The following is a 15141-nucleotide window of genomic DNA, read 5'->3' as shown; positions in this document are numbered from 1 at the left end:
TAAGTTTGTTTGAAGTTGGGAACATTATAAGATGAAACAACACTAGTAATTCAAATTATGAAATTACGACCAATCTCATAAAGCTTGAAAATTTCATATTGAATTACTAATTTTTTTTTTTCCAATTATTAGCATAATGCAAAACGCCATCATTTTATTTTATAAACATAAGAAAGAGAAAGAGAATAGGAGTTGATAAACTTTTATTTCGACGCGAAATTGAGAAATAGAGATAAATATAAAATAAAAATGATAGACGAATAATTTGCATAAATAAAAAAAAAGGAGGATGTGGCAATATTTTATATGTTGATCATACTTGATTAAGTTGTGATTATGCATGTCATCTGCATGCAGTGGTGTCGCTGTCATCTGTTGACACCAAAGAAAAAGGCGCGAAAAAGAAAAACAAGAGACACTCTTGGATGAAAATGAAAGCCGGAGAAAATTCCCGATCTCGCCGCTCTCTCCCTCTCTCCCCGCTCTCCACCTGTTCCCCCTCTCTCTCCCCCCACCTATACATCCAATCCCTCACCCACTCGATCCACTCTCTTCTCCCCCCTCATGAACTCTCATGGCCGCCCGATTCCCCTCGCTCCTCCTCCTCCTCTTCTTCGCTGCTGCTTCCACTCCACCCGCTCTCACCTCCCGCGCCGCCGATTTCTCCATCCTCGACTACGCCCGCTCCCCCAAGCTCCTCCGCGGCGGCGGCGGCTACACTCCCCCGCCGCCGCCTCCCCCGTCGCCGCCGCCGCACCCGCCGTCCCTCACCTGCGACGATCTGAAGGGGATCGGCTCGCTCAGCACCACCTGCGAGCTCAATTCCAACTTGAATTTCACGGATGACGTCTACATCGAAGGAAGGGGCAATTTCTACGTTTTGCAAGGCGTGGAGCTGATTTGCCCTATCATCGGCTGCTCGATTGTGATTAATGTCACCGGGGAGGTCATGCTGAAATCCTTCGTGGAGATCGTCGCCGGATCGGTTTATATAGTCGCCGGCAACGCGAGTGTGGCGGGGGGTTCGCTGATTAATGCGACGGCGAGAGCTGGATTGCCGCCGGAGCCGGCGACGGGGACGCCGGACGACGCGCAGGGAGGCGGCGGGGGGCATGGGGGGAGGGGGGCGAGCTGCGTGATGGATAATAAGAAGCTGCCGGAGGAGATTTGGGGCGGGGATGCCTACGCGTGGGAGTCTTTGGATAGGCCGTGGAGCTACGGAAGTAAAGGGGGTACGACGAAGAGAGAGGAGGAATATGGAGGGGGCGGGGGTGGGAGGATTTGGTTGGAGGCGGCTGAGCTTATCGAGATGCGTGGGACGCTTTTGGCGGATGGAGGGGATGGTGGGATTAAAGGCGGTGGAGGCTCCGGTGGTAGCATTTATATCACCTCAAAGAAAATGTAATGTGCTTCAGTTCAAACTTGTTTGAATCGAGTCCTAATTTAGCCGAGTTTCTTCTGTGATTTGCACTTATATATTTTTCACTGCATTGGCGTGTGATTTTCTGCAAGAGTGTGTTTTTACTGAAGTTGTATGTTTAATGTGTATTTCACCTGAGTAACTGCGTGTTGTGATCGAAATCAAGAGCCTTAATCATATTCTTACTGACTATTGTGTGAAGAGCAGGACAGGAAGTGGCACAATAAGTGCGTCTGGAGGTGACGGATTTGCTGGAGGTGGTGGTGGAAGAGTATCTGTTGATGTTTTCAGCAGGCACGATGAACCCGTATTCTTGGTACATGGTATGGTCTGTCAGTGAACAAAGTTTGCTAATAGTTTTGGTCACTCATAATTTGCATACCAGTCTAGATGAGAAGGTTATTATCCAGCGAACTAAGTAGGAACTCTAAAGTCTTAAGAATGCGCCAGTCGAGCATTATATCTGAATCCTAGCTGCTTACCTCAGAGCCGACTTGGCACTTCTCTCAGAATAATGTGTGTGCAGCATGTTTAGTGATACCCTTGCTTGCCAAATTTGTCTTTCCTTCTGCTGCTTGTATTGGTTTCTTTGCATAAATTTCAGATCTTGTGTTGTATAATGGATACATCCCATTATTTATAATTCTAGGGGGAATCTTAAGAATTCCATATTACTTTTGTTTGAGGAGACTTTCTTCGGGAACTTGCGCTTGAGGTGCTAACGATCATTTTGGATGGACAATTTAATTGTCAGTTATGAAATTTTCTTTGATCCTGTGTTTTGTTTGTCTCAAGTGAACTCATTTGGAAAGTTATGCTAAGCTTGCACTTTAGGTGCTAACGTGTCTTTGTGGGTAGACAATTTAGTTATTGTTAGTTATGAAATTTTCTTCGATCCTGTGTTTCGTTTGTCTCATGTGAACTCATTTGGAAAGTTATGCTAAGCTTGCGCTTTAGGTGCTAACGTGTCTTTTTGGGTAGACAATTTAGTTATTGTTAGTTATGAAATTTTCTTCGGTCCTGTGTTTTGTTCGTCTCATGTGAACTCATTTGGAAAGTTATGCTAAGCTTGTGACCTAGTTGCCAGCCTATGTATCCTAGACTTCCTTATCAAAAATCTGTTGTTACACTGCAAACTTGTAACGTTCCAAATGAAGTTTGAAACAGACACACTTAATGATCCCCTTCTTATGTCCGACTTTGTACTATTTTTGACAGGGGGAAGAAGCTTTGGCTGCCCCAGTAATGCAGGTGCTGCTGGGACATTCTTTGATGCTGTTCCTCGACGACTTATAATCAACAACCACAATATATCAACAGACACTTACACACTTCTTTTGCAATTCCCGAACCAGCCACTCTGGACAAATGTTTATGTTCAAAATCGTGCTCAAGCAACTGTTCCTTTATTATGGAGTCGTGTTCAGGTTGTCAAGTAAAGAAACTCAAACCCCAACAAATCTTATCTTCACTGAGTATTTCTATTTTATATGCTATTCTTCTTTTATGATACATTACGGTGGTGACTATTAAAAAAATCATTTCTGTCATATTTAAAGACTATGTGATTAGCCAATAATATTATGGTTCCTCAGTACTTGTCTCATATATTAAGTCAAATACAAGATAAATGGAGTGGTTTGGGTGCTGCAACCAGAAAACATCTGAGGTTTTTCGCAACTGACATGTATCATGAGATTATGTTTGTATTTTGTGCTTGAAACAGGTTGTTCTGGTCCTGTTTCTTCTTGTGGGTCTTGTGTTTCTGCCAATTTATATACTGTTCTAGCCGCTTTCCAGAACTTCCACTGATTTGTTTGCTTAATATTACAACTTATGATAGTCATCTTGAGGATTAGCATGATGTTTCTATTATTGGGCCTTGGTTGAATGCTTCCATATGCTGGCTTGTATATTATTTGCAATATACTAATTGTATGTTCTCTTCTGTTCTAAATGTTTGATAATGCTATGTCACAACTCGCTGTCCTTACATTTCTTTATGTTTGACTGCCTGATCTGCTTAAATAATAGGTAAGAGGACAACTTAGTTTGTCACGTGGATCAACCCTGAGCTTTGGACTAGTCCATTATGCTTTCTCGGAGTTTGAACTGATGGCTGAAGAGCTTCTAATGAGTGACTCAATAATAAAGGCACGTTCTGTCAGTCATTTATTATGCTGGATCTAGTTCTCATTTGCATTGTTTAAATTTTATGTTTTATTACCAGGAGGGTTATACTCCTCTTAGTCCCATTTCCCTTCTCTTTCCATGCTCTTGCCCTTGATAATTCTACTTAATGTTTGTTGTTTATTCCCTGATGGGAAGGAGGGAGTTGATATTCTTAGTCAAATGTACTACTATTGGTCAAGAAGTCAGGTTATCATCACTCACCCTTGTGTTAGATCCTTTCTGAAAGGTATTGAATTCTGAAGAACTAGGAGATGACTTTATCCAAACTACCATTAGTCACATTGCTTCTCATAATTTAAACAAGCACGGCAATCTAGTTGCTAGCTGATGACAGTGCCAGCCTGCTACCCTTCTGTTGTGACTAGTGTGCACTTATATAATGCTAAAAACACCTGATAAGCAGAGCAAGATAAATATAATTATTCATCTCCTCCTGGCATTTTTTCTATTATTCGAGCTGATGATAGTACGTCCATTTACATACTAACCAATATTATAAATATCATTTTAACGAACCTTATAGCTGCATAATCTTGAGCCATGAACATCAAGTTTAGAATAAAACTAGAACTTTTACGTTGTTCTCTCATCCCATTTCTTTTCAAGTGCTTGCTAATATCTGAAAGCTGGGGATGTGCTTTTATATTTCACAGAATCTGCATGCTTCTAATGACTTTCGGCACCAAATTTGGTACATTAAGTAATAGGTTTCTTGTGTGATGCAATGACATTATGCTTTCTTTGTGGCATTTATTTTTTCAGTTCAGTGACATGAAACGTCAATGGGAATTTCTTTTAGGTCTATGGGGCCTTGCGAATGTCTGTCAAAATCCACTTAATGTTAAATTCCAAAATGCTTATAGCTGGTGAGAGTGATGCGATTGTTGCAACTTCCTTGCTTGAAGCCAGCAATTTAGTTGTTCTTAAGGTAAGTTGTTCCAAATCTGCTATCGTTTTTCAACAGAGCTGATTATTTTTTGTTGTGACTACAGTATTTTACTACCTTCTGTTCTTAGGGGTCATCAATGATACATTCAACTGCTAATTTAGGGCTTCATGGACAAGGGTCACTCAACTTATCGGGGCCAGGAGATGTTATTGAAGCTCAGCATTTGGTTATATCCTTATTTTATGCCATCAGTGTAATTCCCATCAGAACTTTCAGATATATCTAACAATGTGTTTACTGGTCAGTTTAATAGTATTTCAATGAGGAAAGATCATTCCAGTGGTACTTTACAATCAACTCATGCTGAAGAGCAGAGATGATTATCAAATACTCCAAGTTTTGGTCATTTATAGACTAACAGTATGACCGTTTTGCAACTAAAAATTATCTCGTCTCTAAAAGCGAAGTTCCTAGAAGTGGTAGCATTCAAGTTGAAGTTAAAGCATTTTAATCCAGCACCTTATGAGTTATCACAAAATTGATTAGTCAAATTATGAAAAAAAATCAATTATTTATTATAATTATGTACTCCATGTTTCATTGTTTATCAAATAAGTTCTGGTTATTATTTGTTTTAGGTAACTTCTCATTATAAGCAGAATCTGCTCACAATGTTACTGCTCTTTTGTGAAGGTTGGCCCTGGATCTGTTCTGCGAGGTCCCTTGAAAAATGCAAGTGATAGTGCCATGTAAGTTTCTGAATATAAAATAGATTGGACCAACTTATCATCACACTACACTTCTTTATATGTTTACATTTTTTACCATTGTAGGGCACCGAGGCTTTACTGTGAACAGACTTACTGCCCTGTTGAACTCCTTCACCCACATGAGGATTGCAATGTGAATGCTTCGTTATCCTTTACACTCCAGGTGTCCAATACTCAGATCCAACACTCTTGAGGAGTTTTTTTGGTTAGAAGTTGCTAATAACAGTCATAAAAGTTTGTGTCTTTTACTCTTTTGCCTCATAAAGCTCCTATTTCAGAAGGTTAAGATACTTTCTCTTTGCAGATATGTAGAGTTGACGACATTGTGGTAAAAGGTTATATAGAAGGTTCTGTTGTTCATTTTAACATGGTTAGAACTGTGGTGGTGGAATCTTCTGGTTCAATAAGTGCATCTGCACTTGGTACGTGACTTTTCCCTTTAGCCATTGCTCCCTTTTTTCAATGAGCAATAAATGAGGCTTTGTGTCACAACGGTAAATGACTGTTGTGACTTGCTCTAATATTTAATTACTTCAAACTTCTTTCTGAATTTTTTATTTCTTGTGTTTTATGCTAAAGTTATTAACTGGTTCTGGTACCAGCTTGCTTTCAAAGTTGCCAAAAATTTATGTCCCAGATTTGAAAGTTTAAATTAGAGGTCTAAAGGTTGCTAGGTTAGAAATTTTAATGTGGATGTCTACAGGTTGCTCTGGCGGATTGGGCCATGGTGAACTTCTGCCTAATGGTCTTGGTAGTGGTGCTGGACATGGTGGTAGAGGAGGGGATGCTTATTTTGATGGAACTTATATCAGAGGTGGTAGTTCATATGGCAATGTTGAGTTGCCCTGTGAACTTGGTAGTGGAAGCGGGAATGCGAGTCTGAGTGGTGTAACTTCAGGAGGTGGAATTATTGGTAAATTTCAAATCCGTACTTTCAGAATGGTTTTCAGGTTTTATGCATCTAAAGTTGTGCATAGTTTGGTTCAACTATTTATTGGTAGTCATAACTATTTGAATATTTTTGATATATTTTTGTGTATGACCTATTGTCTTTACTTACATCCATGTTGGCAAAACTCTTAATTATTTGTAAGAGTAAAACTCTTAATTCTTTGTAAGAGCTTCACTTCTCAATATCTAGTCTTAACCTTGTTACTTGGTATCATATACACAATCATTTCCACACAAAGTATTACATTTTCCACGACACTTGTATGGTATACATTTGGCAAATAATGGTACTTTCAAATGCATTTTCCATTTTTTATTTTCCTCTAAATAGGATTTTCAGCATCAAACAGTTCTTGCTGAAACACCAATAGTAGAACCAAATATTCCCTGTGTTGTTACTTTACTTTTTTTTTCTCTCTCCTTTTCTTTCTTTGAGGCTAAAATAAAGCTTGATTTTCAGATTAAAGGCTGCCATTCATTTAATGATTTTCATTATGCTTCTTCAGATATTGTGATGACATGCTTCTACTGTCTATCTTATCAATTTCAATTGTTGCCTCAAACAGTGATGGGTTCTTTACAGCATTCGTTGAGCAAATTGGTTGTTCATGGAGAAATTGAAGCTAATGGAGAAAGTTATGGAAAATATATAAAAGATGGTGGGTATTTTTCAGATATAGGCCCAGGGGGTGGATCTGGAGGAACTATACTTCTGTTTCTTAGTAATCTCATCCTTCATAAGACCTCTACCATTTCAATATGTGGAGGGCATGGTTCCCCTAATGCTGGTGGTGGAGGAGGTGGAAGGGTTCACTTTCATTGGTCTGACATTTCTGTTGGAGATGAATTCTTGCCTAGGGCCCTTGTCAGAGGAACTATTGATGTCAGGTTTGTTTGAATTTGGAACACATGCACCTATTAGTTAGTAAATACAGTAGTAAATATATTGGTTTACAGATTTGAAGTCCTCAATCATATTCAAACTAAAGAGAGCATCTATAAATCATTTTGTTTATGTAACCAGCAAAATTACATATTGCATTTGACATCTGTTCTTGTAGTTTTGTCAATGCCAACTATAAAATGCAACTTCTTGTAAAGCAGAAGGGCTATATTCTGCTTACATATAAGTGGCTTTGTTGGAGATCTTTGCGCAATTCACATTTGGAAGTATAAGTATTAAAGAAACAAGAACATAAACATGTAAATGCGAAGTGTCAAAAGGGCTGTAAGGTTATCCTTCTATCTTATCTCTGTCCCTGTGGTAGTAACGTGTAATACAGATGTGAGAGGTATGGAAGAAATCTGACGTATCAAAAAGATAAACTCATTTTCAGTTGTTAACTAATAGTGTGCTATTCATTATTAAAACTCAGTTTGATTATCACCTTCTCTGCAATTTTCCAAGTTGGTGGCAGGATAATATCTTGTGGTCCTTATTGAGTGTTCTACTAAGATAGCGGTGATAAAAAAATCCTAGCCATGTTCTTGTATAAGTGGTAGCTATAACTAGAAATGACGTCATTTGGAACTATTATTATCATAAATCTTGAACTTGATCGAATTAGACTTGTGAGAAATGTGTGTTGCATATGATATTATGCATAAAATATACAATGAACATGAAATGAATAAAATAATGCTCTACAATGTGGGTGAGATTCTTTGTAGAGTTTTTAATTAAGAAATAAGAATTGAAGACAGAACAAGAATACGAAGAGATGATGTTGTCAAACGAATTGCCTAGACCCTGATGGATGGTTACCAGATTTACTTAGTGTTCATCATTGAATGATAATATATCCTATGAAGAAGTGTTATAAATATGTTTGTGAAACACTCTTTTATCTCCTTAGTTTCTTTTCTGTTCGTTTAAACATCAGCAAATTTGATTATTACTTAAATTAGACCATCTAATTGTAATATAACAGACATGTAATTAGATTAGAATAGAACCTTTTAAATTTCAAATTATTATTAAGCACTTAACTTCACAATCATCTTTATGTGTTATTCCCTTTTCCAGTGGTGTGAGAATTTGTCTCCTAGTGAAGTGATTGAAGGATGAGATCATCCAAAAAAATCATTTCTTTGTCATCTCTCTCCCCCCCCCAACCCAATATTGTGATTCTTCTTTATTGAGCTTCTTTTTTTGTCTCAGCACCTTAAAGAACACAGAGCAAACAAATTTGAATATGCAACAAACAACTATCTAGAATCAGACATACAATCACTTACATACCCATGCATTTGCAATAATCTTTCCTCATGCTTCTGAAATTGCTGATCTTATGATAAATGGATTGCAGAGGAGGGATTGGTAGAGGTCTGGGCCAAGAAGGCGAAAATGGGACTCTGAGTGGAAAAGCCTGTCCGAAAGGCCTTTTTGGGACATTTTGTCTGGTAAGCTGTATATGTATGCCTTTTTACTAATACCAATGATATTTCATCAATCTGTAACATATATATTGAAACCACCTGTTTTATTCAGGGAACAACCCCTCACTATTAACTGTTCTTCAGATCTGTCTCCATTTTCATGACCTTGTCAAGCTATTCATTCAATGGAACACCTACTGTTCGATCTGAAGTTCTATAAACTCTTAATGCATGTTTTATATGCAGGAATGCCCTCTTGGGACGTATAAGAATGAGACTGGGTCTGACAGAGACCTTTGTATTGATTGCCCATCAGATGAGCTTCCACATCGTGCTGTATATGTTCCCGTTCGAGGTATATCTTTATTTTGCTTCAGTTTGCAAGCTTTTAGCTTTTACCCTCTATCTAGTTATCTTATATATAGTATATAATTATGGAGCATTCGACTGATCCCTTGATGGCCTTAAGTCAGATAATGGTATATATACGTATATGTGTGTGTGTTAAGAACTTTTATGATCTTTCATACTTACTAATTTCAAGTACTTTCTTACCCTTAATAACCATTAACTTTACAGGAGGTGTCATGGAGACACCATGTCCATACAAATGTATATCTGAGAGATTCAAGATGCCTCATTGTAATACAGCACTTGAAGAGCTAATATATACTTTTGGAGGGCCTTGGTTATTTGGTTTCATACTCTTCAGTCTCCTCATCCTCTTAGCACTTATTCTAAGTGTAGCTAGGATGAAATTTACTGGTGGAGATGAATTGCCAGGTTTGGTGCCAAATCGCCGACGTGCTACAATCGATCGCTCATTCCCCTTTTTGGAGTCACTAAATGAGGTTTTCCCTTTACACATAATATTTTGTCAATGTCAAGAAGGGAAGAATCTTTGGCTGGCATTCTTTTATTTAGATCATTCTTCATTCTTCTTCTTTTTTTGGCTTAGGTTCTGGAAACTAGTAGAGTTGAGGAATCACAAACTCATGTCCATCGAATGCACTTTCTGGGGGCTAATACTTTTGGTGAACCTTGGCACCTCCTTCATTCCCCTCCTAAAGAAGTTAAAGAGATAGTGTATGATTTCTATTTCTTGAGTGCATGTTTATGTTGTTAGTTGTATGGATGTATTATAAAGTTTATGGAATACCTGTTGAAATGTGTGGCTAATGTCATTGTGGTTCTATCAAATTAATGACCAATCCTAAGCTAAACATGGTTAATCTGACATGTTTTGTCATGTTTTATTGATAGATATGAGGATGCATTCAACATATTTGTCGACGAGATAAATGCATTAGCTTCTTATCAGTGGTGGGAAGGGTCGGTTTACGGTGTTCTTCGTATAATTGCATATCCACTTGCAACATCATGGTTGCAATGGCGCCGAAAGGAAAAAGTACAACAATTACGTGAATACGTACGTTCAGAATATGATCATGCTTGCTTGCGTTCCTGCCGTTCCCGTGCGCTCTATGAAGGACTAAAGGTATGCTGGTATTAGTCCCGAATAGAAAAGCTTGTTTGTTATAGTAGCGACTTGCATCTTTGGAGTTATAGAAGTAGATCACCTCTACAACTTTTATAGTGCCAAGAGTCTGCGGAGTCTCTTCAAAACGACAAGTGATCAGCTATGATTTTTTTTAAAATAAGGAAAGAAAAGTTTATCGTCCAATGATTAACAGTTAGCAGTCAACCTTTTAAACTAACATGAAATGAGTACCCATATCTTGTAGATTCTATTCTAACTCAATATTCCAATCTATGAAACAATGAGCCAGACCATTGTTGTTGAGTCTTTGGTGTCACAAGGGGCATAAATAGTAGTATCTCTCACAATAGGGTGCCTTCATATCTTAAGTTAGGTACACAATCTTTCACCTTGCTCAAATATACATGCACACTAATTCTGTGAATGTAAAAGTACATCTCCACCACTAAGGCACTTTATGGTTGTTCAACTGCATTATTACAAAGAAATACATTACCCAATACAACTTAGATAGGGTATGGATGATTATAGATTATACCTATTACATTAGGTTTCATAGATGGTCAAAAAATAACCATTTTAACTTGTAAAATAAAAATGGCACTTAACAAACTGAGAAAGTCCTATACTCGAACATTAATTTTAGAAAATAACTTAAAAATTATGTCTATTTTCAACCACGCTTAAGTATGGCAAAAACATTCTTCGATTCCTCTCACTGCTTTTAATAATTAAAGGAACCTAAAAATGTAAGCCAAAATCCTATCACCCATATGTGGAAACCATTCCCGCCTGACACCCAAAGGAAAACCTCACTTCTACTATACCGATGAGGCAGGTAAGGGACTGCGTCCTTCAAACTTGCCACGATTCTTTACACATGCGTACACAAGAATATATTTATCGTAAAATGGTTTGTTGTAAAAAAAACTGTTATTTGAGTCCCCAATGTTATTAGTTTTTATCATGTATAGTGAAATATATAAAGATTAACTACATAAAGAATCTATGTACAATATTGAAGGTAGGCACATGCCTCTAAGGGTCAGGATGGGCATACTTAAACCAACACAGTTCCATTGCTATTCCTCTTCACATAGCTGATGCTTGTCAACTGCCTGAATAACTATAGCAGCAGCATTATTATGGCTTGCCTGATTGATTTCTTAAGTTAAGCAAAGAATTCTGGCATTGGCAATAGCATATTCCTGGAATTAAATGGCTTTATGGATCAACTTGATTGCAAAAGTGATGTTGTTTGGTCAATCTGTTGCTTCTGAGTGAACCCACTCCTCCCATGCCACATTTTATCTGAATAAGGATAGCATTTATATTGCAGGTTGCTACAAGTTCGGATTTAATGTTAGGCTACATGGATTTTTTCCTCGGAGGTGATGAAAAGAGGACTGATCTCCCTCCTCGACTTTGTCAGAGGTTTCCCCTTTCATTGGTGTTCGGAGGAGACGGATCTTACATGGCCCCTTTCTCTCTTCACAGTGACAATATTCTAACCAACCTAATGAGCCAGGTTTGCAGCATAAATTTTTCGTGAATTTAAGTGCAAGTGGTAGTCTAAATCACTTGCAACTGCTTCATGGAGTTACTGAGGTCCCTATTGTGTTCTTTGCTCTCTATTGCAGTCCCTTCCCCCAACAATTTGGTACCGACTAGTGGCCGGTCTTAATGCTCAACTTCGTTTGGTTCGTCGTGGACATCTAAGAGCAACATTTCATCCAGTTGTCTCCTGGCTTGAGACACATGTCAATGGAAAATTGCGTACTCATGGTGTACAAGTTGGTTTGACTCGCTTTCAACCTTCAGCTAGTGGATATTCCCAATTTGGATTGATTTTATGTTCTATAGATGATGATATTACTCGTTTATCTAGTCAAGAGCAAGATAGGTCTATATCTGAGAACCAGTCACGGTAAATCACTTTCCTGCATTCCTTTGAACTACAGATGTTGCTGGTGACTTGACGACTTTGTTTCACTTGTGCAGTTTGCCTGCTAATCGTTGGAAGAAAGCTTTGAATCTAGTTAAACACAACGAACATGTTGTTTTGCAAAAGAGGATATGCGGAGAAATTCTACATTTGAATAATGTACAGAAACTTCAAGACAGCTTAATGTTATCTTATCCTTTCTACTATATAATTCGTAACATTATGCCAGTTTGTCATCAGGTATTCACTTGCTTCATTTTTGTGGTAATCATTATTCATATGTAGTCTCATATTCGAGACCACTGAGATTCTTTTGTTCCTATGCCTTGTGTTCCTTTGGTTTTGCAGGATCTTGTTGGTTTAATCATCTCAGTTCTGCTTTTAGGAGATTTTAGTTTAGTTTTGCTTCTTCTGCTTCAGCTCTATTCCATGTCCATGATGGTTGTCTTCGTGGCCTTGTCTATTCCACCACTTGGCTTAATTCTTCCATTTCCAACTGGGATCAATGCATTATTCAGTCACGGACCTAGGCGATCAGCTGGACTTGCACGGGTATATGCTTTGTGGAATCTTACCTCAGTGATGAACGTTGTAAGTTAGCATCACTCATGCTTTCCCTACCCCACAAATTTTATCCATGAACTTTACTCGAGTCCTGTTATACATGAATAGAGGAGTTTCTGTACCATAATGAGAATGAGCTCCGAGCCATGAACGACCATGAATTGTGTGATTTTTCTTCCGGGGATCTCACTGTAAAAGCATGTTGTGAACTTTAGTGCTATTCCCATAAGCAAATGTCTAGTGTGCTTATAACTATCAGCAATAACGGGTTGAAAATAATGTTGGAGCTAGCTAAGGTTCCTTACTGTGTTATATATGACAATGCGTAACTTTTCCATTTGTCCAGAGTAAATAAATAATGATGAAGACAATAATGAGGTGGAACTGTATATAGTAGGAACCTGTATTCTTGTAGTATAGCTTTTCTTTAAAGGGAAATCACTCGACATTACCTAATTAATGTGTGGCAGCTCTACCATCCACTCTTAGATAAATATTATCAGTACTGTCCGTGTAACATATAGAAGGGACCCGTTATTGTTCTTGCCATCCTTTCTTCCTGAGCAAAAAGGATAATGCTAAGGGCTCGAGTTCGCTCTTTGAACAGTAATATTTCACCATTACTTGCTTACTCTAATACACTGAAACAGGTTGTGGCCTTCATTTGTGGACTAGTTCATTTCAAAACTTCACCAAATAAAAAACATCCAAACCTTCAGGTTTGGAATATTAGCATGTAAGAAACCTTATCCACCTCTATTTTTCGCTTTTTCCACTATCAAAACCTTAGTTTTATAATCTCAAGCTCCGATCATGTATACATATCATATGGCCCGTGATCACTTTGCAGGGACGAAAGTGGTTGGTGGATGCTGCCGTGTGGACTCCTCATCTGTAAAGCTCTCCAAGCGCGGCTGATAGATTATCACGTCGCAAACCTCGAGGTTCAGGACAGGTCATTGTACAGCAGTGATCCTAATGTTTTCTGGCAGGGATGAATGGCTGAAGCATCAAATTGAACACTCTTTTCTTGTTTTTGTGTTAAGTCTCATTGCTCCCTGATTTTATCAAATGGTGGGTAGGAGATGTATATAACCAATACTATATTTTTTTCACACATTTTTATTGCTGCTTCTGCCTTGTGAATATGTGCAGCAATTTTGTTAATTGAACAGGATTAGAGTATATTTTCAAGCTTCATATATATACATTGAAAAATTCAGATACAGATATAGTACAGATACATTTTGTGTAAAGGGGCCATTTCAAAGTGCAAAATAATCATGAAAAAGTGGAGTTTTACATAACACAATCACACAAATTTTTCTCCCACATACTCCCTCGGTCTCCAATTAAGAGTCACACTTTTCCATTTCGGTCCGTCCTCAATTAAGAATCACACTTCATTTTTACCATAAATAGTAAGTAGGTCCCACATTCCACTAACTCAATTCACTCACATTTTATTATAAAACCAATATAAAAAATGGGTCCCACATTCCACTAACTTTTTCAACCAACTTTTCTTTACATTTCTTAAAACCCGTGCCCGGTCAAAGAGTGACTCCTAATAGGGGACGGAGGGAGTATTACACATGTATGTTTGAATAGATGTCACAATTTTTGAAAGTTCAAGATTCGTTTTGTATTTTTCAAAGCTCAAGTCTTTTTATCAACCTTCATAAGAGTTCAAATCATCCATTTGTATATGTTTGAAGGGATGTCACAAATTTTGAAAGTTCAAGATTTGTTTTGTATTTTTCGAAGCTCATGGCTTTTATCAACTTCAATAAGAGTTCAAATCATCCATTTATACTTTTCAAAATCAGGCTATTTTTATAGCCTTCGTGAAAAATTAAAACTCAGCCCCATTCTACAAATGACCTCAAATAGGTAGCTTCTATAAAATGCAACTACCATCTATACATTTTAAGAGTTTTATTTTCATGGGCCTTTAAGGTGGATTCCACATGTCCTACCTACTTTATTGTTGCCATTATAAATATTTGAAATCAATATAGTTTTTTAATATCGTCTCAGTTAATTTATTAGAAAGAGAATAGTTCCATCTTCAATTCTTATCATCTTAAATAAGCATTAATTGAATTGCAAGTTTAAGAAAGCATATGTATTTTCATGAAAATGATATAAATGAGAAAATCATGTTGAGGAAAAAGAACAAATTAGTCCATTCAATGGACCTACCAAATTAATTACATGAATTAAACGCTTCAAATTTATATGTGGGGAAGGCAAAAGTATGTAAACTCTATTTTATATGGAATTTTATAAGTACTATGTATTATTCCATCAAATCAATTATAACATGATAATACTAAAAATAAAAATAGTGTTCGCTGACTATGTTAAAGAACAACAAGAAGACGTACCAGTATCTATTTTTTAAGATAAGGACTTTATATTGGTGGGGTTTTTCTATCACTAATTGTGGGCCCCACTAAAATTAATTTGGTGTCATGCTATAAAAGGTGACTTTCAAACAACTTTTTTTTGTGTTCTTTGGGTTAT

General features: G+C 37.5%; 1 protein-coding gene across 1 annotated transcript; it reads left to right on the top strand.

The window, feature by feature from the left end:
• The first annotated feature begins 429 nt into the window (after positions 1-429).
• On the top strand, positions 430-13840 carry LOC125191828 (uncharacterized). Its single transcript, XM_048089247.2, has 22 exons — positions 430-1401; positions 1628-1743; positions 2639-2847; positions 3455-3574; positions 4413-4541; positions 4630-4755; positions 5196-5251; positions 5336-5435; positions 5577-5694; positions 5976-6185; positions 6790-7111; positions 8533-8626; positions 8849-8957; positions 9182-9453; positions 9561-9688; positions 9866-10100; positions 11443-11631; positions 11744-12030; positions 12105-12288; positions 12397-12639; positions 13263-13348; positions 13463-13840. Exons 1-22 carry the CDS (start codon positions 575-577, stop codon positions 13608-13610), a joined length of 4308 nt encoding a protein of 1435 aa, XP_047945204.2. The 5' UTR covers positions 430-574; the 3' UTR covers positions 13611-13840.
• The last annotated feature ends 1301 nt before the right edge of the window (positions 13841-15141 follow it).

The sequence above is a fragment of the Salvia hispanica genome, chromosome 4 (genome assembly GCF_029641045.1).
Source record: "Salvia hispanica isolate PSC_SH4W2 chromosome 4, Shi_PSC_v1, whole genome shotgun sequence".
Taxonomy (NCBI): Eukaryota; Viridiplantae; Streptophyta; class Magnoliopsida; order Lamiales; family Lamiaceae; genus Salvia; species Salvia hispanica.
This window is presented reverse-complemented; position numbering and strand designations above follow the sequence as displayed.